General features: G+C 62.2%; 1 protein-coding gene across 1 annotated transcript; it reads right to left on the bottom strand.

The window, feature by feature from the left end:
- Positions 1-530: 530 nt before the first annotated feature.
- On the bottom strand, positions 531-24,655 carry RTN4R (reticulon 4 receptor). Its single transcript, XM_060119223.1, has 2 exons — positions 24,488-24,655; positions 531-2,214 (listed from the first exon to the last, which is right to left on the bottom strand). The coding sequence occupies exons 1-2, from the start codon at positions 24,507-24,509 to the stop codon at positions 791-793; spliced, it is 1,446 nt and encodes a 481-aa protein (XP_059975206.1). The 5' UTR covers positions 24,510-24,655; the 3' UTR covers positions 531-790.
- Positions 24,656-26,485: the final 1,830 nt, after the last annotated feature.

The raw sequence follows: 26,485 nt of genomic DNA on the forward strand, positions 1-26,485 counted from the left end.
GGGTGGCACACGGCCCCTGCTAGGCCTTGGAAGGGGGGATCAGCCTCACCTCCCAGAACTCCATCAGGACCACCCTAACCCACCCGCACAGGGTCCTCCTGGACCTCAGGCTCCTCCTGGGACCACCTCAACACACATGGGAGCGGGGGGCAGCCGAAGCTGTGCTGGAAGGCAGGGACCTCTAGGGACTCTGTGTGATCGCAGAGCAGATGTCCCCACAGAGGCAGCCTTGTCTGGCTGGGCATGGTCTGTGCTGGACACACACCTCTCTCAGACACCGCTGTCAGCCCAGCCGGGAGGGAGGGAGCCAAGGCACACTGAGGTCAGTCTTCATGGCCACCACAAGTGCTGGGCTGAAAAGGGTTGAGCTGCCTGCAACTCAGGCCATACCACCAGGCAGCTGCCTTCCCTTCCTGAGATTCCGTGTGCCATGACGGGGGCAGGGCTGCACCTCCAGGGCCCACCTGCCTCTCACGTCTCACAGCAACCCCCAGCCTGAGAGGCCACAGCTTAGGAAAAGAGCTCTTTATTCCACATCGTCCAATATTTTTACACAAGTAAAATAAAACGCATATCTCTATATACCGCGATCCGGGCGGGGGGCGGCGTTCTGGAACAAACGCCCCGACCACGCCCTGTAAACATGACGGGGTGGAGATGGGACGGGCGGGCGGGCAGGCGGGAGGCGCCGCCAGGGAGGGCCTGCCACCCGGGTCTGGCTGGCAGCGGGAAGGGACCCCGTATGTACACACACCTGGCTGCTGAGAGAGGCTTTGCGCTCGGTGGCTGGTCAACAGGGCCCGAGCACCGTCCACAGCACCAGCGCGAGGCCCAGGGGGACGAGGCCCAGGGGTGCGAGGCTGCAGGCGAGGCCAGGCAGGACACCCGAGCCCTCCACCCCGCCAGCCCCACCAGCCCCGGCACCCCCGCCACCCGCCTGGCCCAGACGGCACTGGCTGCGTGTGCGGTTCTTGCGGGAACAACCTGGCCGCCGGCGAGGGCCCGTGGTGGGGGGCTCCGGTGGCTGGGAGCCCTCAGGCTGCACTGCGGTCAGCGGGGGTTCGGCCGAGCCAGGCAGGGTCCCGAATGGGGAGTCGTTGATGTGTCGTGGGCCAGAGCCGTTGCCTGGCGGGCTGTCGCCAGACGGCACACGCCCCTTGAGTGCGTTGCCAGCCGAGGCCGGACTCCCGGCCTCCAGCACCGAGGCCTTGTCCTCAGCGTCCGGCTGGCAGCACTTGGGCAGCCCCAGCAGCTCCTCATCAGCAGGCCCGCCGGTCCAGAAGGGACGGGACGGTCTGGCGGCCACAGCGCAGCCCTCCAGGTCGGCGGTGGCCAAGCGCTTGAGGTCGCGGCCAGCCAGGCGCGGGGGCAGGCTGCAGGGCAGCTCGGATGAGGAGCCGCGGAATTGCTGCAGCCAGGCCCAGAGCGGGCGCGCCCGGCAGTCGCACACCCAGGGGTTGTCATTGAGCCGCAGGTACTGCAGGGCCCGAAGTGGTGCCAGGGCCTCCGCGGGCAGTGCAGAGAGGTTGTTGGCAAACAGGTAGAGTGTCATGAGACGGCCGAGGTCCCGGAAGGCGTGCGGGTGCACGCGGGCCACACGGTTCTGGTGCAGCAGGAGGCGGTCAAGGCTGTGCAGGCCGCGGAAGGCGCGCTCGGGCACACTGGTAATGCGGTTGCCGTGCAGGAAGAGGTGCGTGAGGTTGCCTAGGTCGCGGAAGGCGTCGTCAGGCAGCGCCTGTAGCCCGTTGTCCTGCAGGTAGAGGTACTGCAGGGCAGCCAGGCCGCGGAACAGGCCGGGACCCAGCTCCTGCAGGCCGCAGCGGTCCAGGTGCAGTGTGTGCAGGCGGCTCAGGCCCTGGAACGTGGCGGGGTCCACGGCATGCAGCTGCGCGTTGTCGCTGAGGTCCAGCTGCTCCAGGAGCGCCAGGCCAGCGAAGGCGGCGGCGTCGATGTGGGCCAGCGCGTTTGAGTGCAGCCACAGGATGGTGAGGTTGCGGCAGGCATGGAAGCCGGCGGCTGGCACGTATGTGATGCGATTGCCGTGCAGGAAGACGCGCTGGCTGGCAGCTGGGATGTCGGCAGGCACGGCCTGGAGACCCTGCTGCGGGCAGCTTGTGGTTACCTTGGGCTCGTTGTAGCACACACAGGCACCCGGGCACGGCGCCGCCACACTCCACGCCTGCAGCCACAGCACCCAGGCCAGCAGCTGGCTCCCTGTGGGCAGAGCAGAGGGCAGTTAGTGGGCAGGGGCTCCTGCAAGGCTGGGGTTGTGCAGGAGGGGCTGGGGCTGGGCCCAGGATATGCTGCCGCCCCTGGGAACTCAGGTGCTGTGATCCTTGCCCCACCCGCCAGGTGGAAGCTGCTGCACAACAGCCCTCCAAGGGGTCGAACGCTCCACACCGAGAAACGTCACCTGCAGACACCCACGTCACCCTGCCTGGCACTCAAAACACACGAGCTAACATGCCCGCACCCCCTGCCACTCGGGGTTAGCAGGTCACCCCCAAGGCCCAAGTGGGATAGACATGCACACCTGCAGATACCTTCTCAGACTCCAGTGAACACAGAGCCCCCGTGGGCCTGCCCACTCTCCCTGTCCGTCCCAGCACTGACCCAGCCTGTCCCTGTCCCATCAGCCCACAGGCCAGGCAGGGAGAGAGGCCCCGGCAAACACTGGAGCACCAGGCCAGCCCCGCTCATGCAGGGGAGCCCTGGGCCAAGGATCATGGCCAGGCCTGCCTCCTGGAAGCTTCCGCAGCAGCCCTCCCAGAGCGTCCTCTCAGGCTGCAGGAAGGGTGGGGCTGTGACTCAGACCTGGTGCCCTGCCCAGGCCCCCAGAGCCCCTGGGGCCAAGGCCTGCCTGGATTCTGAGGGAGCCTCCCCACCTCGGGGAGCTGTGCTTTAACCAAGAAATTGCAGGGGCCTTGGTGAAGCCGGGAGCCACAGCTCCAGTGGCCCTCCTGCAGGGGTCTGGGTCCCACCAACAGGACACAGGAAACTGCCACAGCAGCCCCACGCTCCAGAGCAACTCTGCCATCACAGGATCAGGAGCCTAGGCCCTGAGGGCAGGCATAGCAGGGAAGGCAGGTCCAGGGCTTGGGGGGCACTGCAGCCCTGCCCTGTGAGCCCCTCAGGCCGGCTGCTCCCTCCTGCACATGCCCTCCTCACTGCCGCCTAGTGCTTCCTGGCCTGGCTCAGAACGCCTCCTGCAGCCTCCTCCCCTCGGCCTCATTCTCTGCTTGGTCTCCTCCCTGGGCGAGGAGCTTACTCCAATCTCTGCACAGTCCAGCTGCCCCCAACCCTCCTGCCAAGACACGCTCCCAGCAGGTTCCACCCCAGCCCAGGGGGCTGCAGCTCCCCCATCTCAGGGCCTCACCAAAGACCTAGACCGGGTAGGAGACCCCTCCTGGGGTGCTGTATCCAGGCTGGGCTCACCAGCAGGGCCACATGCCCAATACTAAGCTCCCTGCCTATCATCCCACCATTAGAGCCACCGCTTTGAATGCTGAAGGTTCTTTCTGCCACAGGAGTAAGTATATTAAAATGTGAATCCCCCTGGGAGGGTTATGGCTTATCAGCTAACACTTGAGTTATCAGCTAACACCTTCGTTGACAGCTAACACCTGCATTGACAGCTAACACCTTCCTTGGCAGTCAGCTGAGAGCAGGATTCTGCAGACATAAGGCCGGCTAAGTGCTGGGGCTGGAACCAGGAGGGAGAAAGGAGGGGACCACAGGCCAGCTTCCCCCACCCAGAACCATGACCTTGGGCCCCAAACCCCCACTAGGTCCTCTCTGCCAGGGCCAGTGCAGACGCTTGCCCCAAGCCCAGAGGCCCAGCAAGCCAGGCATGTCCAGCAGTCACAAGGAATACGCCCTCCCAGGCTCTGGTCCCCAGGTACTGGGAGCACCGTCCCCACAGCCTAGGGGCCTCCTCTGTCCCCTGTGCTCTGGTGGCCACTGAGGCTGGGCCATTTGTTGGCTGCTGGGGACATGGCAGCCCCAGGACCACCCCCTGCCCAAGCCCTAGGTGCCCCTCCCTGGGCTGGCTGCACACAGGAGGCCATGAGGGGGCATCTCAGCTGTTCTATTTAAACTGCTGGCATCCTCTCCTGGCTCTCTCCTTACGGGCCTCCTTTGGAAAGTCGGGCCTGATTAAGCCAGCTCCCACGGCATCTCACTGTTGCCACAGGATGTGACTGTGCTATGAAAACAGTACTTCCTGCTCCCGAGACCTTGTGGCAGAGGACAATCTGGGGCAGGGTGAGGTGGGGCCCCAGGTACTCATCAGGCCAGACTCTGGACCTCACCACCACGGGCTGGGCCATACCACCAACTTGGCTGCCAGCAGCCATCCATCATGACCATACCCACCACATCACCGACTGCACTGTTACCACTGCACCCTGACCATTGGCTCCCAGGCCTGCAGCCATGGTCTGTGAGCTTGGCTGGGTTGGGGTCAGCTGACCACTGGAACCGGCTGGCTCCTCCAGCCTCCAGCCGTTGCTAAGCAGGGCCCACAGAAGGCTATAAGCCATGGGCTTGGGGCCGTGCCCACTCTATGAATGCCCTGAGATAGGCACCAGTGTTGAGCCACGCATGGGGGAAAGTGGCAGAGCAGCCACGTGGCTCGGCCCTGCCAGGAAGTGGGCAACAGGCGCAAAGACACGGCTTCCCTCTCGCCGAGGCAACTGCTTTTAGGAAACCGTCTTCTGACGGTCGGTCCCTCAGCACGGGCCCTGCTGTCAGCATAGCGGCCGGCGGTGGGCTCGCTCCTCGCCCCAGCCACAGTAATTGGCTCCAGCCTGGCCCCCTTGGGGCCTGCCCGCTGGTCTCCATGGCAACCCCTCTGCTGAGCAAGCAGAGGGGGTATCTTTCTAAGAGATAATCAAACCCAACTTTGTGTCATGTTTTCATTCTCACAGCAGGGGCCTGGAGACCCCACTAGGTAGTAGGAGGGTGTACCCTGGCTCCACCCCCTGGACCCTATCACTCACCTAATCCCTCCCAACCCTAAAAGTCCTCCCCATCCGTCGCCCCGCCCCGTCCCCAGCCTGTCCTCCCAGCCCATCCTCTCATCCCACATCACCCACCCACCAACCCATCCTCCCTGGCTTTTGCAGTCCCCTGAGCCTGAGGCCTCTCTGGCCTGCAGATCTGCACTTGCTGGTCCTGCCCACTCATCAGAGGCCCCCAGGTTGCACCCTGCCTCACTTTTCTCTCCTTTCTCTCCCCCCAACCTTCCCACTGGCCCCAGACAGCCGCCCATTCCCCTGGCCCCACCTCCCAGTCACGCCCAGCCTCACGGGGTCCAGTGGGAGCTTGCCTCCTGCACACAGGGTGAGAAAACAGCCCTGCCCCGCCCAGCTCTCATACACAGAAATCATCGCAAGGCACACCACGCCACACCAGGGTCCTGGTCGCACACCAGGCCACCAGGCCCCCTCAGCTAGCTTCCCGCAAACCCAAGCCGGCCCCTCCCCCGCCATCCCTCCTCTTTCCTCGGGCCTCAGCACAGAATGGACGGGTCAGGGGTTTTCTCTAGTGCCCTCCCCATGGACGGGACCCCTGGGTCACGGCTAGGAGCTCCCACCTTAGCCCAGGTCTGCTCTGGAGCTGGGGCAGGGGCACGAGGGCTATGGTTGGTGGAGGACCAGCCACTCCGGTCTTGGGGGTGGGGGCACAGCGACCAGACTCTGCTCAGGGTCTCTTCTCCAGGCCAGTTGACGAGGCCCAGGAGGCTGGGGGGCATCAGGCCTGCGTGTGGCCTCGAAGGCCATCTGCACTGCTCACCCTGATCCAGCTCCTGGGCACTGCAGGGGGCAGGGAGGAAGGTGGAGGGAGCAGGAGAGGGGAGCAGAAGGGAGGGGAGCCAGGAGGGGCGGAGGCTTCTGGGGAGTCACCAGCAGCCGCAGGAGCCTGTGGGCAGCGGGCAGGCGGCTGCTGAGGTCAGCAGCTCAGAAACAGGGCGTGCTGGAGGCTGCAGGCACGGGGAGGTCTTCAGTGTGTTCCCTGGCGCCTGCCGCTCCCGGGGTCCCCCAGCCTGGGCTGAGGTTGCAGGAGTGCAGCTCCCCTGAGGTCTCATGGGGATGCCTCTGCCCCCACAAGCGAGGCCTAAGAGATGGCACAGGGCTGGCAGCCTTGGAAGCCCAGAGCACGGGCTCAGTGCCCTCAGGCCTCTATGCCTCCCTGCGGCTATGGGGTGGCGGTAACACCCACTTTGGGGGCGTTACAAGGGTCCACCAGCTGATATAAAGAGGCGTGAGTTGGAGCTGCATAAGAATCAATTTTCTTTTTGGTGTCGTGAGCCCATTTTACAGATTAGGAAACTGAGACAGTGAGCAGTTAAACCATGGCCTGCTCCCACTCAGAGCCGGCCCAGGAGGAAAGGTGGGCAAGAGAAGGAGTCACAGAGCTGCCAGAAGGGGCAGGAGGGACATCCAGCCCAGGCCTGAAGAGTGGCCACTATATGGTCACGGCAAGAGAGCGTGGGCAGCTCCCTCCTGTGCCCTTGGTGGCTGGGAGGGGACATTTCCCGGGAGGTTCTCAGCTGCTGCCCACTCCCCTGGAGGCTGGGGTCAGCCATCTGTGGAGGGGCCAGACCGCCGTAGCATAGCTAGGACATCAGTCTGCTCAGGACCCTCTCAAACACCAAGAACGTCCCATGAAGGGTCATGTCACAGATCGCAGTTACAAGGCAGAACAGGAGGCCACAGTCAGCACAGCCAGGCCAGAAATAGCTCCGAGCGGGGGTGGGAGCCAGTGGCGTCCACACACCGCAGAGGGTCAAGGCACCCGTCACGGCTGCACCCATACCCCTCCCATCCCTGCCAGCCCCCCACTCACGATGGGCTCACCACCGCCCCCGTCGTCCATCTGTCCCCCCTTGGTCATCGTTGTTTCTCATACTCACCACCCACCTTCCGTCCGTCCTCCAGGCACAGACATGCGCGGCGGCAGCACACGTGGCCAGGGCGTTTCCTGGGCCCCTTCCCTGGGTCAGGTGCCAGGGAGGAGGGTGGCAGCCGCTCCCGTGAGGCAGCCCACCCTCAATAGAGCCCTGTGTCTCCAGGGGTGTGGCTACCAGCTCCCTGCCTGGCTGTGCCCCTCAAGGCCCCCTCCTTATTGATCTTTTCAGGGTGCAGCTGAGGGGCAGGGCAGGGCGGGCTGGCCAGGTGGATAATGGGCAAGGTGACCTACCATAGCAGGAGGGTACTGGACACAGGGCTGAGCAGTTCCAAACACTAGGCCAAGCTGCGTGCAGTGGGGGAAACTGAGGCCCACTGTGGGCAGAGCCGGCCTCCTGACCGTGCTGTGCACGGGTGGACCCAGGGTGAGAAGGCCAGGTTCCTCTGTCTGGTGAGCTCTCCCAGGGGCTAGTGTATTTAGCCGTTTTACAGGTGAGGAAATGAGGCTTGGTGGGGGATGGGGGGGTCTCTTGCTCACAGCCCAGGAGCCGGTAGGATTCCCAGCCCTGTGGTGTCCAGTTGCTGAAAAGCCTTGCTGGGTAGTAAAAAGTTAAAGCTCCCCCACCCCTACCTCACCCATCAGCCCCATCTGGAACCCAAAATTTCCAGCCGACACAGCACCTGGGAGGCAGCTCTGGGCCCCTACAAGGCAAGGAAACAGAGAGTGGCAGAGGAGGGTCTGGCCTGCCTGGGAGCTGGAGGCCCTGGATGCAGAGCCCACCCACAAGCGTGTTCCCCAGGGGGCGCCCTGTGGTCGGGGTGTGGTCCTGGCTGTAACACCTGTGGTCCAGGATCGGGCTGACCACAGGTGTCACGTGGGGGACTGAAGGGGCCAAAGAGCCCTGAGCTGGCCCCAGACAGCAGGCAGACGTCAAGCGAGAAGCCCTGGAGCTCACTGCCAGGGTGCGGGTCCAAGAACACCCTCTGATGGGCAGGACACTGGGGCCCAGCCAGCAGGCCTCAGGAATCCATCCTTGGCCAAGGCCAGGCTGCCAGCCTGGAGGCTCTGGAGCCTCACCCTGTCCAGTCCACATGCTCTTCACCCAGAGCCCACCTCCCTCGGCTCCCACCCAGGAGCCCCACATGGAGGGCTCATGACACCAGCATCTGAAGCCTCGTCCAGCCCCAGGACCCTGCCCATGCAGGCCACACCCACACTTGCAGCAGTGACTCAGCCAGCATTTCCTCCCCGCAGAGGCTGGACTCCCCCGTCCCACCCACCCCCAGCAAACCCCCCACTCCATCAGGCCACCAACAAACGCCCGCTGCCTAATTACCTGGAGAATTCTGTCTCCACGACCAGCTCATCAGGGTCCTGAGGCTAATTCAATCCGGCGGCCAGTGTAGGCTCGAGTCCCCAGAGGATGCTAATGAGAAACTGGCCAGTGGCTGACATGCCCCTGCCCCAGGGAGGCTCAGAGAAGGGGCACTCCCCGTGCCAGGGCCTGGGACCTACTGCCACACACCTACCACCATGCCCACCCGCCTGCCCAGATCCCCGTCCACTGCCAGCTCCTGTCCAGGACTGGATGCCTAGCCTGGCAGGGCCAACATGGGTCCTGCCCTCCCCGCAATCCATCCCACACTCCTCCCGGGACCCTGCATCTACCGCCAACACGAAGCTAACCATTCCTGCGAGGCCCTGACAGCAGCCTCCAACAGGGTAGATGCAGTGCAGGAGCCCACGCTTGGGGTGCACACTCGGGGTGGGGGGTGCACGCCATGGGCACACACAATAGGAACACACTCTTGGAACTTGTGCTGCTGGGGCCTGTGTGATCAGGGCACAGAGGCGAGCCAGCCAAACAGCAGAGGGGCTGCTGTGCAGAGGCTGGCAGACATGGGAGCCCCACCCAGGAGCCAGGAGCCAGGAGCCAGGCCGAGGGGTTCTGCTGTCCTCTGTGGCGGGAGTTGACGGGTGGGCACATTCCCAGGTGTTCCCGAGCCCTTGGCACTTGTCAACATCACCGACAAGGCAGGAGGTGGCCTCTGCCCAAGCAGGATCTATTTGGCTATGGAAAGACAAATGCAGGTCTCCGGAGGCCCTCGACTGCTCACCCTTGGGGATCAGCCCATCCGGCCTCTGGGCTGTTGAGGATTAGCCCCGTCTGGAGAGAGCAGCTGGATTGAAGCCCACCTTCACTGTCCCAGGAGAGCCGAGTTCTCACAAATGCTCCCGACCAGGGTGGCTTGGGCCTCGAGAAGGGGTTAACATGGGCAGGGCGCTTGGGGGCTTTGAAACTGAGCTGGGAGAGTGAGGGTGGGGGGCAGCACTCGCCAAGAGAGACTGTGGGGAGGACCAGCATGGTCTGCTGAGCACCCCTGGCCAGAGGCAAGTGCGGGGCCCAGGACCCTCAGCCTGAGATGCTCCCATTCGAGTCACCACCGGCTGAGGTCACTGCATCCAGGGGCTGTGGGTCCACAGGATGGTCCGGGGAAGCCTGTTGGCAAGGCGGCCTGCACGCCAGTGCCTCTCTCCTTTCCTGGACCGAGTTGTCCCACCTTTGTTATTTATTCCTAAATGGGAAGAGTTGTCAGCCAAGGCCTGAATCCTAACATCTTGGGAAGTGCATCAAAACTGACTTGCTGTGTCCCCTCCTCCCAGCCAAGTGGACAGTGTGATGCTAGTGGGCCAGCGAGCCGACCCCTGTGTGACCTGGCTACAGAGCCCAAGAGGAGGGTGTGGGGTCCTGAGGAGAGGCCCCCACCAGCCCAGAGGTGAGTGAGTGGGTGGCCAGCGCTCGGCAGACATGAGACAGCCCTGAGCATTCCAGCAGCAGTGCCTTGAGGCCATGCAGGGCCTTCTTGGTTGAGCTTGTCTCCCAGGGAGGCCCTGTCCATCCACCTTGACATCCCAGCCTCACACAGCACCAAGCACCAGTGGAGGGGAGAGTGGGGGCAGATGGGACCCTCACCTCCCTGGAACGCCCAAGTCACAGATGTCCCTCACTCCTGGAGGTTTCGCTACATCCCACAGCACAATGAGGAGATGACCATCAACCCCACTCCTCAGACAAAGGCACGGAGCCTTATCAAGGTGCGGTGACCACAGGGAACCAGCAAGACCAGGGAACGGGGTCCAAGACCCCCCTCCTGCCACATCAAGTGACCAGGGCAGGCCCTGAGCCCCAAGTGACCCAGATAACAAGCAGGGGAAGCAGCCCCCCTGCAGCAGGTGAGCTGCTGAGCCCCTCCCCCCAACACATGCTCTGGGCTTTCTGACCCCCAGCGAGGCTTATCCTTGGCCCAAGCTTTCTGCTCCATGGGCTGCCCAAGGTGGACTCCAGGGTCCAGGAGCCCTGGGCTCAGATGCCAGCTCTGTACACCCTCACCAAGGGGCTGGGGCAGCTGTCTCTACAGCAGTGACATGAGGATGACAACAGGCCAGGATCCACCTCCCCGGGGCCCCAAGATGCTTCCAGCCTGGAACCCCACTGAGCACCTCCACCCAGGCTCTGGCTTTGTGGCCAACACCCTGCCTCCCCAGGGGCTGCTGTGGGGCCTCTGCCGCTCTGACCTTGGGCAGCCCTGTCTGAGGTGAGGAGCCCAGGCAGGAGAGGCTCACAGCTCACATGGCATCCACAGCCATGCTGATCGCTCTGCTTGTCTTGAGGCCCCTCCTGCCTGGCATGGTAGCCCTGCTTTGTCCATGAGAGGCTGCGTCTGGGTGGGAGGAGGGCACGGCAGCCAGGCCATGCTGCAAACACACCTAGGGCAACCTCCCTGCCTCCACTGAGCTCAGCCTCAGTGGAGGGAGGAGGCTCAGAGACAAGCGTGGAGCCCAGCACAGATGGAATGGCCTCACAAGTTGCTGCTGCTCCTCCTGCAGCACTGGCACACTCGGCGGGCCCCTCTATGCCCACCCTCCACCCATGTCAGAGACCTGTGCTCATCCCACCCCAGACCCAGGACAGTGATGCAGTACTTGCTGAGGGGTTAGGGAGCAGGGTGATGAGGCTGCTCCCCCGGAGAAACGTCCAGAGGAAGGATCTCCACCATGGCCTCTGGGGTGTCCAGAGCAGCTCCTGCCTGATCACCCACACCTGCCAGTCGACAAGCCCCACTTTCAGCAGAGCATCCCGCCACCTTCCATGCTTCCCTAGTAAATGCTACCAGAAAACCAGGTGTCTGGAAAAGGTGCCAATGCGGACAATCGCGGCAATGCCTCCAGAGGAAGCAGAGACAGTGCAGCGAATAGATAAAAATTAGGGAAAATCTAATCAGTGTCCTCGTAGGGATAGAAGAGGATTTAAAACAAGAACTGGGTGCTACGAACGAGGAGCCATCAGAAAACAAGCAGAGTCCCTGGAAGTTAAAGATAGAATTGCTAAAATTATCCCCAAAATCAATAGAGAGGTTGGAAAACAAGGTTAAGGAAGTCTTCCAGAAAGAAAAACAAAAAGAGAAACAGGGAAAAAATGATGAGATTCAGAAGACAAATACAGATCCAACACCTGTCTTAGGTAATTCCAGAAAGAAAACAGAAAATAGAGGGAAAAAGTTATCAAAGAAATAATACCCGAAAATCTCCCAGATCTGAAGACTCTCCTGGGTGAGTGCCTGGCACAACACGTGACATTCACAGTGCAATTTCAGGTCTCTGGGGGTTAAGAGAGGAACAGCAACACGGCAGCAGACTTCTCCACAGCACACTGGATGCCAGAAGACCACAAAACTGCAACGGCTTCAAAATTCTGGGGGGAAACTATTTTCAACCTGGAATTCTGGACTGGACCAATCCAGCTTGAATAGATTTGCTAACATTCAAGGGCTCATAGAATGATTCTTCACCGTGCCTTCCTTAGATGGTTAGCTGGGAATGCACTTCACCAAAAACAGGACATAAACACGAACCCCAAGAAACACTGGGTGATGAAAGGCAGTCAGGGGCAGCTGTGAGGGGGCCACAGCATGCCCAGCCCAGGAGGGGATGGCAGGGCAAAGGCCTAGAGGGAGACTTCCCCTGGGGAAAACGAGACACCCAGTAGAATGCCTGACACAGAGAAGAGTAAGCACATGAGGGTGGCATATGGGACAAGAGAAAAAAGACAAAGTCAACTGTAAACTCCAGGAAAAACAAAAGGCCAGACGAGAGCGAGAGGGTCACCCCCTGTGGTCAGGCAGTGACAAGCATTTATGTGACCTGGATTAGGAAACACTGGTTATGAATTCAACTGTCGGTAGTGAGACAGCCACACTGGGGAGTGTGCTGGAGAAGAGGGGGCTGGGGTAGGAGACATGGAAATGTGAAGGTAACCACCTGGAAAAACAGGGAAGCTGGCAACAGCAGGTGAGTTGGAGGAGGGCTACAAACCAATGCCCCAGACCAGCCTCTGAGGGCTGGGTGCAGGCTTTCACTTTGAGCAAGATATGGCCGACCACAGTGTTATCTTTTTAAAAAGACTGCATACTTGGCAATGAAATCTCAGAAACAGAGATAAATAAAAAGAAGAAAATAAAGCATATCTGCCAGAAGGTGGAGACGAACGTGGGTTAGCAGCAGGCGTCTCCAAGGTGCAGGAAGAGAAAGTGGGACTGAGAGCTCTCGAAGCCTCCTGGTGCTCAGCCCAGCGTCTGGCTGCTCTTCAGCGGCTGCTCAGCCAAGGGTGGCCAAGGACGCCCCCAGCCTTCAGGGACGCTCCAAGCTCCTGGCTCCAGGGGCCTCTGAAATCCAGACTCTTGAAGGGACAGCTTCCAACCTGAAGATCCATGTGTGCCCTGGGCCTTTCACAGTCCCACCACCTCCAGGCAGCCCCTCCCACTGTCCCTCCTCAGCCCTGCCTGCTCCGGGGTCACAGATCCGACCCCCTGACCCAAGACTGGGGACCCTCAGGAACAGGGGATCCAGTGGATAAACCCGGGGCCTCAGGTAGAGGTCTGCAGCCCCTGGGGAGGGCTCCCCTGACCTTGGGGCCTCTATGAGAGCCCCAATCGCGTTTCTGCATCCAAATGCATGACATGCAGGCAGGGGTGACGTGAATAAGTAATTGCTCTTTTATTAACGAGTGATAAATGATTCCTATATGATTGTGTGTGATAACTCTTCCTTATTCGAAATCAATTTGGGATGGAAATTGTTGGCGGCTTCTCACCAGTGAGGGTGGGAGGACCAGGCGTGCCGCTGCCTCCTGGAAAAGCAGGTCAGTGTATTTCGGCTACTTCCTGAGGCTGATGCACCAGGCGCTCCTGGCAGCAGAAAGGGGTCGGCTGCCCTGGGGGCGGGGCTGGGAGGGTGGCCTCATTTCCTCAGCACCAGCCCCCGGGACAGGTGCCCAGCATGGCCTCTCCCACCCCACCCCCCACCTCACTGGACCCAGGGCACCAATGCCCCCTGGCAGAGGAAGGGGCAGGCTGGGGAGGAGTCCCTGAAGGCCCAAGGCATTGCTGGGGACTGCCGTGGCCAGGCATCAGGAGGCAGGGGGCCATCTGCAGGCCACACTCCACTCATCCCCCCTGTGTAAACCTGAGGACCCAGGCAGCCCAGCCTTTCACCCCACAGAGGACATACCCAGTGCCCAGCTGGCCTCCCCTGCCTCCCCACCCAGGCCGGCATGGCTCGACTTCACCAAGCCCAACAAAGGCATTTGCCTTTTCCCTAAAAATTTTCCTAACAAATTCACATCCTCATTCCCTTCTCACCCAGCCCAACATACAAGTGTCCCCAGCGCGAGCCCAGGCCTGGGTCAGACAGACTTGCTCCCCACCCAGTGCCCTTGGAAGGCCCTCGGCCTGCTCACCTGCAGACGACCTGTGCGGGGCTGCACACAGCAGGTGCTCAATAACCACTGAGCCAAGGAAAGAAGGGTTGCACCCCGAAGGCCTCCCTCACGTTGACCCCTCACCGCGTGGCCCCATGGGGCCAGGGGAGCCCGGTGTGGAGGAGGAAGCAGACACGCAGGGAATGGGGTGCCCTTGGCTGGTGCCCACAGCTCCCACAGGCCCCGCCTGCTCAGAGCAGCACCCCGTGGCCCAGGCCTCTGCACCTCTTCTGTTGATGCATCAGAAAAATCCAGCAACCCACTGGGCAGGCAGCCAGCTGCCTCTCGCCCACCCTCCAACTGTTCCCTGGTCACAGGCTCGCCCCCGCCATGAGCCAGGTCACCCCAGCCCAGACACGTCACCCTGCTCAGCTCAGGCACGGCGAGCAACCTCCGCCTCTCAGAGCCAGGTCTGTCATCTGTAAAAGGGGGAGGCTATGTCTGAGAACTTGACAAATCACTCCCAGGGTCTGTGAAACGCCCCCCCTCTGTCCACTGCCAGGTGCCCCCTTTGCCCCACACCTCAGTGGTCAACTTGGCAGGTTTGCCTTGCTTGTTTCTGCACCCCCGGGCCGTGGGCTCCTCGGGGCAGGACTAGGGCTGCTGATGGCACAGATGCTCCATAAACGTCCATCACGTGAATGTAAGAAGTGTGAGGCTGTGGAGATGGCTGTCCCAAAGGTGTCCAGGCCCAGGAGAGTCCATGGGGCACTGACGTTCCCACAGGGCGAGGCAGCAGTGCCTGATGCCAAGGGCAGCTTCACTTCTGTTCCAGGCTGAATGTCTGTGCCCCACCCCCCAAATTCATATGCTGAAGACTTAACCCCCAATGTGATGGTATTTGGAGGTGGGGCCTTGGGAGGTAATTAGGTTTAGATGAGGTCGTGAGGGTGGGGCCCCATGATGGGATTAGTGCCCTGTAAGAAGAGATACCTGAGAGCCTGTTTTCCTGTGAGTAACGTGAGGAAGGTGGCCATCTACAAACCAGGAAGAGAGCCCTCACCAGAACCGACCCTGCCAGCACCCTGATCTCAGACTTCCAGCCTCCAGAACTGTGCGAAATACATTTCTGTGGTTTGAGCACCCGTCTGTAGCATTTTGCTATGACAGTTTCAGCTGATTAGTACAATAAATTTCTTAAAACTGTGGTATATTTTTCCAGATTTTTCTACAATGCACACGAACTGGTAAAATCAGAAGAGTTTTTAGTTTGTTCCGTTTGGTCTCATGTGCCGACACTGGATGGGGCAGCTGGCACAGGGTAGGGTGGGTGAGGCCAACCCCAGGCAGTGGGAGTCCCTTTCAAGAGCCCCGTGCTGTGGGGTCCCCACCCGGTCTCCCAACCTGTACAAACCTGTTCCCTTGGCTGAAGCGTGCAGACGACAGGCCCCACCTCACAGGGTGTTGAGGCCACACAGCTCACGCAGGCCTGGTGCGCATAGTGGATGCACAGGAAATGCCCGGCCTGTCCGCCCCACGGGAGCACCTCATGTTGCCCCTGGCAGGGGCCACATCCCCCCTGATGCAGGGGAAGTTAAGCCACAGCTAGCAAGGGCATGATGGCACCTGACCTGACCTGACCTGAGCTCAGGCAGCATCCCCTCCTTGTTCCCAGACACCCCCCTCGGAAGGCTCTTCTTCCCAGAGCCCCACCACGCCTATCCCACTCCCCTACCCAACCACAGCCTCGCCCCGAAACCTGGACTTAGCCCCTATGGTGCCCCTGAGGGAGCAGGCGAACAAGCAGAGCGCATGGAGCTTGGCCGGGGTCTCGGCCCCTGGGCTCCCACCAAGGGTTCTCGGCAGGGAAGGGGCCTCAACTAGGCCTGAGGGGCCCTGTGCACATGACATGCCAGGCAGGGCCTGACCCCACCTGGGCCTCAGGGCAACGTAGGGACAGTGAACCCACCAGCGTCCACATTGGCCACCCGGCAGGAAATGAGCTGCGGGGGTCAAAGCGTGAAGGCCTGCAGCCCTACCTCCCTATTTCCCACCACCCACCCCAGGGACATACTGTCCCACCAGAGCCCCATGTACTGAACAAGGATGGTCCTCTGTATCAGGCTTCCTGTGATCTGGGGGTCAGGGGAGGCAGCCACAGCGTCGGGAGGGCTCTGTAGAGGCACTGACACCCCCCCATGCCACCACCCGCCTCAGGCCAGCCTGGGGGCTGGGCCACAACTCCAGCAGCAGGTGAAGAATAGAGTCCATTAGGGCCACCATCTGTCTCAGCTGTGATGGGCCCTCTCGGTGACATCCAGGAGGTGTGTAGATGGAATATCTTTATGGGGAGAGTTTTTCTTTTGCCAATTTTCGAAAAGGAAGTCAGACACTTGTCACACCTGTCCCCGTGTCAGCCTCTGCCTGACAGAAATTGGGGCTGAGGCAGGGAGATGAAAGACAGCCTGGACATGTCCGGAATGCAGGGGCCACGTGTCACACGGCTGGAGCACAGAGCAGCGGGCCGGCCTCCTGCTGGGGCACGCCGCCATCCACCTCTGCGGCCCCCACCCAATCCTTCCAGCCCGAGCTCTCCAAACCCCTCCCTCTGCACCCCTCTTGGTCCCACAATCTCCTCATCTGAACCCCATCTCCCTCCACCCTGCTGCCCAGGGCCTCCTGAGCCCACCCCAGGGGCCCCGGCGCACGCACTGGGCTGTCCCGGAGTCTCTGGGCTTCTGCTTGCACCAGGAGCCCCCTCCCCCTCAGCCAGCAGCTCCAGGGCCTCTTTAAGACGTAGGCCCAGGGTGGCCTTGGTGAGGACCCAGTGGGGGACCCAGGCCTCAGGCTCCTCACCAGCCTGCCAGCACCCACACCCTCACTTCTCTCCCGTGGGTACCTAGTGGGCTTTGGGGTGTCTCCCAGGGACCTGGAGGGCTGAATATGTCACAAGAATCTCGAGGTCCCTGCTGCCCGGCATGGGGTTGGCCTGAAATGCTAGAAAGCACTTGCAGGGGAACAGAGGTGGAAGCCAGTGGCCCTCGGGGACCTGTCCAGGGATCCCCATACCCCCACCTGGATTGTGCATTGTGGTGCATGGCTAACCCCACCAGGGGTGAGGAGGGTCCTCCCCAAGGGAGGGGGGTCACCTGCTAGGCCATACTCAGGAACCCCAGCCCCAGGCCCCCCCTTCACCCTCCATTAGTCCCCGCACAGTGGAATGGGGGTTGCTCACTGCCAGGGCTACATGACAGTCCTGCTGCTTCCTCAGATGGCCCTGGGAGTCACGGCCTCAGCCCCCAAGGAGATCTAAGAGCATGGTTCCCACCAGGTTCATCAGCCACTGCCTTACATGGCCTCATCCTCCGGGAGGCCCTGGGGAGCCTGGAAATTGGGGCTGGACGGGTGTGACTAGCCATCTCTGTGTTCTCTGAGGACAAGTGGGGGCTGGATGTGTCCTGAGAGAGCAGGGAGACCTCAGCCAGGGCAGAGGGAGGGAAGAGGCAGTGGAAAGCATGGGAGGGATCACGGCAGGGCTCTGGGAAGGGTGAGGGTGGCCCAGGACACCAGAGCCCACTCGCAGGTTCCTGGCTGGGGCGTGCTGTGGAGGCAGGTGAGAGAGCTGGGTGCAGGGTGTCCTGTGTGACCTTGGGACCCACAGCCCTCCCGAGACCTCTCTGATGCCCAGTGCGTCCTGGTGGCCAGCCAGGACTGGTCTTTCTCTGGAATTCTGCTTCCAACCACATCTTTGGGAACAGGAGATGCTTCTGGGCCAGAGGCCACACAGGGGGCAGGTGGCCCACCCTCCCTCTGCCCGGTTCCCGTCTTGCCCAAGGACTGGGCAGGAACGCTGGCCTTCTTCTCACCACACCAGAAGGCTGGTGCAAAGTGAGCTGTGGGGCAAGGCTTCACACCCACGTGGTGAAGCAGGGAGACCCTGAACCTCCTTCCAAGTCAGCACCGCAGCCGGCTCAGCACCCACCTGCCCCAGGCCCCCGCTGGGCCTCCGCCTCTCACTGAGAAAGGCAGACACCCCATGAGGACCCCAACTTCCCCTCCCCCAGTCGCTGGCCCTGCCTGGGGCCTGCACCTCCCACCCCCATCCCACCGTGTCCCCCCAGCCCCATTTCTCACTTGGGTCCCCATGGCATTAACTAATAGGTTACAGACCCCCCCCCCTTGGGATGGGTGGCAAGGACCTCATGCAGAAGGGCTGGTGGGTGGAGGGAGGCCCCACAGGGGCTCCTCCTCTGCGCTCAGCAGAGGCTCCTACTCCAGGGAGGACAGTGGGGCCCACACCCATCACACACCTGCCTGAGTGCCACCATGATGTCCCCAGGGCAGGGAGGGACTTGGCAATCTGAGGAGGCCCCTGGGACATGGGGGCCCCACGAAGCCCCATCACAGCCTCTATTTCCACGGCAAGTTCCAGCTCAGGGCAGGAGGTCCCACCTGAATGGGAAGGGGCCCCAGGAGCTGGGACAGTCAAGCTCTCACCAGGGGCTGTCCCGTGGGCATCATTCACCACTGACTCCCCCTTCGCAATCTCCTGTGGGACATGGAGGCTCAGAGGGTGAGTGGCCTGCCAGGTACACAGCTGGCTCTGGGCTGAAGTCCTGGGCTCCCAATGCAAGCCCCATCGGCCCTCGGCTAGAGCAACTCCCCCACAGGTTGGCACCTCTGCTCTCTCTCCAGACCTGTGCCCTGGAGGGGACCGCCCTCTTGAGCCACCTTGGGCAACTGGCCTGCACCTGATGGCCAGTGGCCAACCCTGAGGGCTAGGACCACCAGCTCTTGTGAACCTGGGAGCTGACTCAGGGCACTGCCTGAGGCCACTCTACCATTCATGGCTCCCTGCACACCGGTGCCAGGCCCGAGCTAGACTCAGGGACATGGACGTGGGGAGGCAGACACGGGTGTGTGTGCCAGGCACTGGAACCAGGGAGCCAGAGTGGAAGAGACGTTCCCAAACCAGACCCCCTGGGCCAGGCCTCATCGGGGGGCAGACACAGGAGAATTCAGTCAGGAGGGGTCTGGCCGGCAACATGTTTTAGGAAAGCATCTCAAAGCCTGAAAGGAGGGCAAGGAGACGTGGGCGTCTGAGGCCACGGGCCCAGGAGGGGGGCTAGTCCACAGCAGATCTTTGATGAGGGATAAAAGGGGACGGGCAGGGAGGGGTCAGACTTGATACTGGACTTTGGGGAAGGGTAGAGGGAGGTGGCCAGGACTATAGACCTTTGGCCCAGATGTAGGGGGTGGAGGGGCAGGTGGTATAAGAGCGATCACCACCAGACAGGCTGAATCTGGGGGACCCAGGACACCCAGTGCAACAGAGCAGCACGTGTAGGGAGAGTGGTGTGGAGCTGCTGGGCGGGGGCAACCTAGGAGCCTGAGACACCCACTCAGCTGCACAGGCCTGGCACACAGCCCGGAGGCAGCGAACGTTTGCTAACCAACCACTGGGACGCAAGGGCCAGACAGAACTCCATGACAGGCCAGGCTAAGGCCTCAGAGCTGCCCTGCCAGGCAGGCCAGGAGGCCAGTAAGTCTGGGGGCTGTGGATTCCCTGCCGGCCTCGAGCCCTCCCCTGCCTACCATGTCCATTCTTTGCCCCTCCCTATATACTGAGCACCTACTATGTGCCTGGAGCTGCCACAGGATGCCATGAGCCAGCCACCCACCCCCACCACCCCCAGAGCCCAGCACCCCACACACCTCAGACTCAGAGGGTTTTCCCACCTATGAAGGCATCGAGTGGGAATCCCACCTCTGGTCGACAGCCGTGGATTACGGACAACGTCTCTGGTGACCAGGAAAGGGCAGTGCTGCCCAAGGTCACACGGCAAGCTGGTACTGCAGAGGTTGATCCAACGGCTGCCCAGACTTCAGGGCAGGGAGAATTCTGGCAGGTCCCTGAGCCCACCCCATCTGGGCTCCAGCAGGAGGTAAATAAAGGCAACATCTCAACAAGGTCACAAGGGCTGGGACAGACCGGGTACACGGTGCTGAGCCCAAGCAGTTGAGGGGCAATCTGAGAGGGCTTCCGGGAGGAGGTGAGGGACTTAGAGCCTCACCTTGGCCTGAGCCCCTCAGCACTCCACCCCCTTCCTCGATGGGCCCCTCACCCATCAGCTTCAGCCTTAGCCTGACATTTCCCGTGACATTTGCTGCAAAGAAATAGAGCCATAAACCCAAAGGTTAAATTTGCACATTGCCTTGCTGCCAGGAGAGCATGGTCCCTCCACCCACCAGGTGCTTGGCTGCAGGATTTGTGTGGGATGGCCCACCCACCCTGGAGCCCTTGATGGACCCAGGCCCTCCAAAGGACCTCAGCCACTGTTTCCCAAAATAGGTTACTGGATACACTAGACCCTGAGTGTGTTACACAGGGGTGGTAAAGGAGCTCTGTCAGCACCTCTTACCCAGTCATTCCCAAATTCGCTTGACCATGAAACACTTGTCCAAGCCCCACCAACATTCTGTGGAACCTCAGTTCCATGGAGCATGATCTGTGACGGCGTTAGGCCAAAGAGCATCCCTCTGGGGCACCAGGAGGCTGCCTGAACAAAGCTGAGTCAGCTCCTGACACCCTGGTTCCTCCACTGGGCTCCCCGTGTCACCATCAGCCCAGCTCCACGTGCCAGGGCCTGGCTGGGGCTCACCACCTGCCAGGCCCACCTGGGCCAGCCTTAGACAAGCACAGCTCCTCCCCAGGCCCCTCCCACTCTGGGAGGGCTTCCAACAGCCCTGCCCTTCAGCTCCACCTCCTGCCCTGGGTTGGCGGGGCGGGGGCACTAGCAAGGCTGTAGGACAGGGCCGCCATGGCCCATTCTCTATCCCCAGGCAGGGAGAGCGACACTGCGGGGCTGGGGTGGAGGCTAAGTGAAGGGGGCAGAAGAGAGACAGCCCCAAAGCGCCGCCGGCTGCACTAGGGCTGGACCAGCAGCAGAGCCGGAATCCTGATGAAGGCCAGGAAACAGATTCCACTTGTGAGTAGCAGAAATGCAACCCCAGGGGTGGGAGAGGCCCGAGGGCTCTGCCCCCTCCACTTGAAAAGTTGCGAAGGGTTGGGATCAGGCCCTGCCTCCTACTGGGGGAGGGGCATCTGACCACGCCCCCGGGGGACCTAGCAGGGCTGCACCAGGGACACTTCTCTGGTTGTCCAGCTGCACAAGCACAGGCAGTGTGAGAGGCCGAGGCACGTTTGGATAAATAAATGATGGCGCATCCTCGGGAAGGGATTCCACACACACCCGCAAACCCATGATACACAAGAACAGTTCCCGACGTGCAAAATGTTTAAAATACAGCGACCAAAGAAGAAACTGCAGCACAAGACACCCGGCTGGGCCCACACGATCCAGCAACGGCACGAGGAGATGCAGGGGTGTGGATGCTGCTCTGGCTGGGCTGCCATTTTCAGCTCCGTGGCCACCTGTCCTTTAAAGCATTTAGTCCTATAAACTCAGGTGGGCAAGGACCACATCCCTTCACCTGCCTGGCTCAGAGGGAGTCTGACAGGCCAGGAATAAGTGAGTGAGTGAATGAATGAACAGGTGCCTGAAAGCAAACGTGGCATCTGGGAATGGACCACTGGAAGGGGCAGGAGCAGGCAGGCCACAGAAGGTCAGGCAGCCTGGCCTAGGGGTCAGGGGTCAGAGGTCAGAGCCCTGGGCACAGGGCAGCCTGAACCTCATTGACTGTGCAGGGCCAAGAGCTGTCAGGAACCCCAGGATGGGGCCCGGGGGCCAGAGTACCACTCACACCTACTCCCCGTGCTCACTGAGACCCCCATTCTCCCATTCCTTTGGCTCAGTTCACTGGTTCTTCATGCTCCTGACCCCTCTCTGGATGCACAGACTGAGTCTCCACGGAGACTTTCTGGCTACAGGCCCAGGAGAGCAGGAAACACAGCCCTGGGTGGGGGTGAGTTCCTCCTGCCTCCACCAGCTGGGCCCCTCCTGGTGCTGCCCCAGCTGCCACAGGCCTCCGTGCCACAAAGCCATGAATTCAAGGCCGGGGCAGGGAGCACTGAGGGGCCGGCCCAGCGTGCCGGCTGTCCTGGGGCAGTGGAGGGAGGGTGAGGTCAGAGTCTAGAGAGTGGGGGTGGGGACAGCTGCACACATCGGGCCCCTCACCGCCTGTCACTCACAATGAACAAGAGCAAACAAACCCTGGGTCCCACCACGGACCTGGGGCAGCCCTCGGCCTCCCCTGTCTTCCAGAGCCCGAGCACATCTCCTACAGACCCCCTACAAGCCCTCTTGCTTGTTGAGACCCCCTGGGCCAGGCTCTCCTCCATGACCACAGGGAGAAAGCCAGCTCTGACCTAAGGGCTCCTGGCTGATCGTTAGTCCTCACATAGGGAAACCAAGGGTCAGGGGTTCTGCAGCCTCCCAGCTGGTAAGGGGCAGAGTAAAGATGCTGCCCCAGTGTGGGGGACACATCGGTGGCCACTTCACACCTCCCGCAGGGCCCTCTCTCCCTCCCTGCCTCCCCCCTTCTCCAACTCCCCAGTGACCTCGATGGGCCTTTATTTCCCATCTGCAAATGGTTAGGAGGGAGGGTCCAGCTGGCAGTGCAAGGGTTCCAGGGGGACTTCCCTGTGTGGGAACCATTGAGTGGGGCAGGGTGGTGGTGTTTTCAGTATTTTGAAGGCAGAAGCACTGGGGTCAGAACCCTGTGGGGGCCTCACCCTTTAAGTGTCCCCAACAACCCTTGAGGGAGGCCCAATTACTGACCATGTCACAGGTAAGGAGACTGAGGCATGGGTGAACTGCACACCCAAGGTCATACCATTGTCGGTGGCTGAGCCAGGACCCACATCCAGGCCCTTGTTCTCCTGCCACCCCACACCCAGGAATCAGGGTCTGTGAGCAGCCTTCTGCCTTGCAGGGACCTGGTTCCTTCCTTACCTCAACTGGAGTAGAAGTGGGAGCGGTGATGGTACCCACTTTAGAGATAGAAAGACTGAGGTTTAGAAAAGGGGAGTGGCCAGCCCCACTGCCCACCCCATCGTGGGACCCACCCCTCTGTTTCACCCCCACACAGCCTATAAGGATGACCTACTTGTCGTCATTCTACAGACAAGGACACTGATGGGTGCGGGGGAGAGCAGGTGGTGTGGCCCTGCCTCTCTGAGCCCTGGCCTGGGGTCCTCCTCACCACAGTGAGAGCGAGTCACCAATACCCTTACCTCAGACCTGCACACAGCACCTGAGGCAGCTGACACACCACAGAATCTCTCATCAAGAAGGCTCTCGCCGTGGAGACCCCCAGGCACCGGGGGCAGAGCTTTCCTGAGGTCACCCTGGGTCAGCCGTGGGGTGAGCATATACCTACCCTGAGCTGGACTTAGTGGCAGACTGCAGAGCATGCCGGGGGTCTGGCCTGTGTGTCACGGTGCTGACCTGGAGGTGTGAAATGGGCCTTCCCTGCCTAGGTGGGTCCCAGCCCCCATCAGCCACCACTGCCCCAGCCTGGGGGGAGGGGGAGGAATCAGACACTCCTTTGGCCTCACACCCTGGGCTGGGGCACTGGGCCCCCAACACATATTCCCTGGGCCTCTGCTACAGATTTGGGTGGAACCTGGCCACGGGCTGCCTGGGCACACAGGGGCACCCACGTCCGGAGGCAAAGAGACACATGCCGATACGCTCACAGGCACACACGGTCATGCGAACAGAGACACACGTGCAGACGCATACCGAGTTCACACACACACAGCCCCAGGGGGCTGGGAGGGGAGAATCCCGGACACAGGGGTCGGATCCTGTAGCCAGTTTCTCACCCTTCTGAGCTCTGGCTACCCAGGGCCTCCCCCTTAACACACGTGCATGTAGGCACAAGAATGGGTCCCTCGGAGGGGACCCAGCGTGCGCCAAGCGTGGAGACCACAGCAGGCACGCTATGTGCATGCATGGCCGTGGGCGAGCAGGCGGGGGCGAGGACATGGATGTGCACCCACAGCATGTGTGTGTGTGTACGCGTGCACACAGGGCAGCCTGGCATGCGTGTGCACATGCGGTGTGCAACTGTGCAGCCCTTGTAGACATGTGCACGTGCAAAGAAACGTGTGCAGCCTGCGGCACCTTGGAAATAAGCAGGGCACCCTGGGGCAAGGGGGGCGGGGGGGGAACGAGGGGAGCACCCTCCAGGCAAGGGATGTCCAACTCCCCCTACAGGAGGTCACCCCCAGCGCCTCACACCAGGTAGGGGGGAAGGGTCCCATGAGAGCTGCCAGGGAGGGGGTGCTTGGGGCCCCACCACCTCTGGTGCCCCTCAGCGGAGCCCGCAGGGGCCCTCAGGCACCCTCAGGCTGCTGATAGGGGGTGCTTGGCTGCGCCTCTCCTCGCCCGCCCCCTGTGGGGGCCAGCTCTGGGCCAGCCCCGCCCCCCACGCCCTCTACTGTCGCCAACGCCCCCATTCATCCTGCTGCGGTCTAACCCCAGAAAAACCAGATGTCCTGAGCTGAGTCCGCGGGTCGAGGATGGAGGCGGCTGGACACCCCCCACCTCTGCTCGGTACCCGGGTTTCTTCAGACATGCTCATTAACCCCTTCGCGGCCGGGCGATCAGAGGCAGGACCCCACCCTTCCAGCCAGCAGCCCCCACACTAGCCCCGCCGCCGCCAACTTTCCAGGGAAGCGGCAACTTTTCCTGCTGCCGTGGGCTCCGCCCTCCCGGGGCCGGGCAGCACTGCGGTGGCCTCGCGGCCGCGCGGTAACCCTCCGCAGCCTCGGCAGCCCGGGCGCGCCCCGCGGCTCAGGGAGGGGCGCCCGGGTCCCCGCCCGCCGGCCGGCCCGGGCGCGGCACTCACCTCCGGCGGACGCCCTCTTCATCTTAGGGGTCGGGCGGGGCGCGTCGGGGACCGAAAGTCGCTCCGGGGCCGGCGCCCGTCTCCCCGCGGCCGGGTCCGCATCCAGGCGCCGCAGCTCCGGCCCGGCCCCGGCCCGGCCGCGGGACGAGGCTGCACGCTCCGCCCGGTCGGCTGGGCTGGCGGGCGGCGGCGCGGAGGCGAGGGCAGCCGGCCGGGAGCGGATGAATGTTTTATGGGATCATGTGGTTTGACGCGCGAGCGCTCCGCCGGGTCCCCGCCGGCCGGGCCAGGCGGGGCGGGGGCGGGCCGGGGCGGGGCCTGACGGCGGGCGGGGCGCCCACCTGAGCTCGCCTAGCCGGGCCGGGCCGGGCCGGGACGGCGGGAGGGGCGCGGGCCGGGGGCGCGGGCCGGGCCGCGGGAGGCGCTCAGCCCGCCCGGTGCAGCAGCGCTGCGCGACCAGGACAAAGGCGGCGCGTTTCTAAAGAGGCGGCGGCCCCTTCAGGCGGCAACGGGAATGGCGGCCCGGCCCGAGTCGGCTTGGAGCGCGGGCTGAGGGCGTGGCGGCCCGGTCTGGAGGCTTTTGGGGGTCCCCGAGCGGCCAGCTGCCGGGCAGGGCTTGGTCCGCAGGCCTGGGAATGCGGGGTGCGCCTCTGCCTGGCCCACGCCCTTCCTCGCCTCAGTAAACCCTGGAGGCCAACCCCCCCTGCCCAGCAGCCCTTTGCTGGGGTAGCATTGCTCCATCTTTCAGTTAGAAAACAGGCTTAAAGCTTAGGAGACTTCCCAGGTCCCCACCTGTTTTTGTGGACTTCTCTGCACCACCCAGGGAGGGGACTCAGGCACGGGCCTGCCCCTACATCCACAGGTGCCCCCCACCTGTTCCCTCCTGTGGGATGGGGTCTCCAGCCCAGGAGTTCCTCTCTGAGCCCACTTGTTTAGCACCCCACCCTCCTCAAAGCCAGGCCAGGCTCTAGGGCCAGAGAACCCAGTGACACACACTCACACCCCAGGCACATCTGCACAGGCGTCCCACCTCCCTCTGCTGCTTGGGGATCTACCTGGCTTCACAGATAAGTTCTTGAGTTTTCAGCCAGCTGCCAGGCCAGCGTCCCTGCAGGCTGCCCTGCACATGGAGGAGGGCTGGGAGCTGATCAGCCAGATCTGGGCCTCTCCGAGCCTGCCCGGCAGGTAAGAGGGTCATGTGGATGGGGACTGGCTGGCAGAGTTGGTTCCAGTCTGTAGGACCCTGTGCCCAGGGCAGGCCCTGGACTGGCAGGCTCCCTGTGACTGGAGCATCCTGGCTGAGAGTTTGGTGGTCTCCCTGGGAGCCCAGCCAGTGTTCCAGTGATGTGAAGCTGAGGGACCTGGTGACTGGGAGGCCTGGCACATTCTGCCTCCCCATCAGGCCTCCTGACCTCAGATGTGGCTGGGAGACGTCAGCAGAGCAAGGGGATCAAGGCCTGCTGGCCTCACCAAAGGCAAGTAGGACCTCTCTGAGCCCGCTCCCATCTGAGCACAAAATCACAGGCAGCCTCGTGGGCTGGAGACCAATGATGGTGCCCGTGCCAGGCCAGCTCTCTGGCCTGGGGTACAGGCCACACTGCCCAGACCCCTCTGGCTCTTGCACTGTGGCCCTGACCACACCTTTGCCTGTTGTGTCCCTGTCACCCTTGTCCCAGGATTGGCTTACCAGGTCATTGTGGAGTACATTCAATTCCCAGACACATGGGAGCTGAGGGGGAACCAAGACCCCCAGCTCCTGTGTACTTGCGCCTGCACCCGGCCATGCACCCAGAGCCACCTCCCCAGTGGGTACTGATTGCTGGGTGCCATGAGTGAATCCTCCCCACAGCCACATGGAGGTATGTCCCCTGTTGTGTAAATGGGGAACATGAGGTCAAGCTCACAGAGCCAGCAGGAGGCTGAGGCTTGTCCCCATGTCAGCTCTTCCCTCAGGGTCCCTGCATGCAGGAGCTCCCAGATCAGGAAGAGTTCTCCCCA

This window comes from Mesoplodon densirostris, chromosome 15, assembly GCF_025265405.1.
Source record: "Mesoplodon densirostris isolate mMesDen1 chromosome 15, mMesDen1 primary haplotype, whole genome shotgun sequence".
NCBI classification, from domain to species: Eukaryota; Metazoa; Chordata; class Mammalia; order Artiodactyla; family Ziphiidae; genus Mesoplodon; species Mesoplodon densirostris.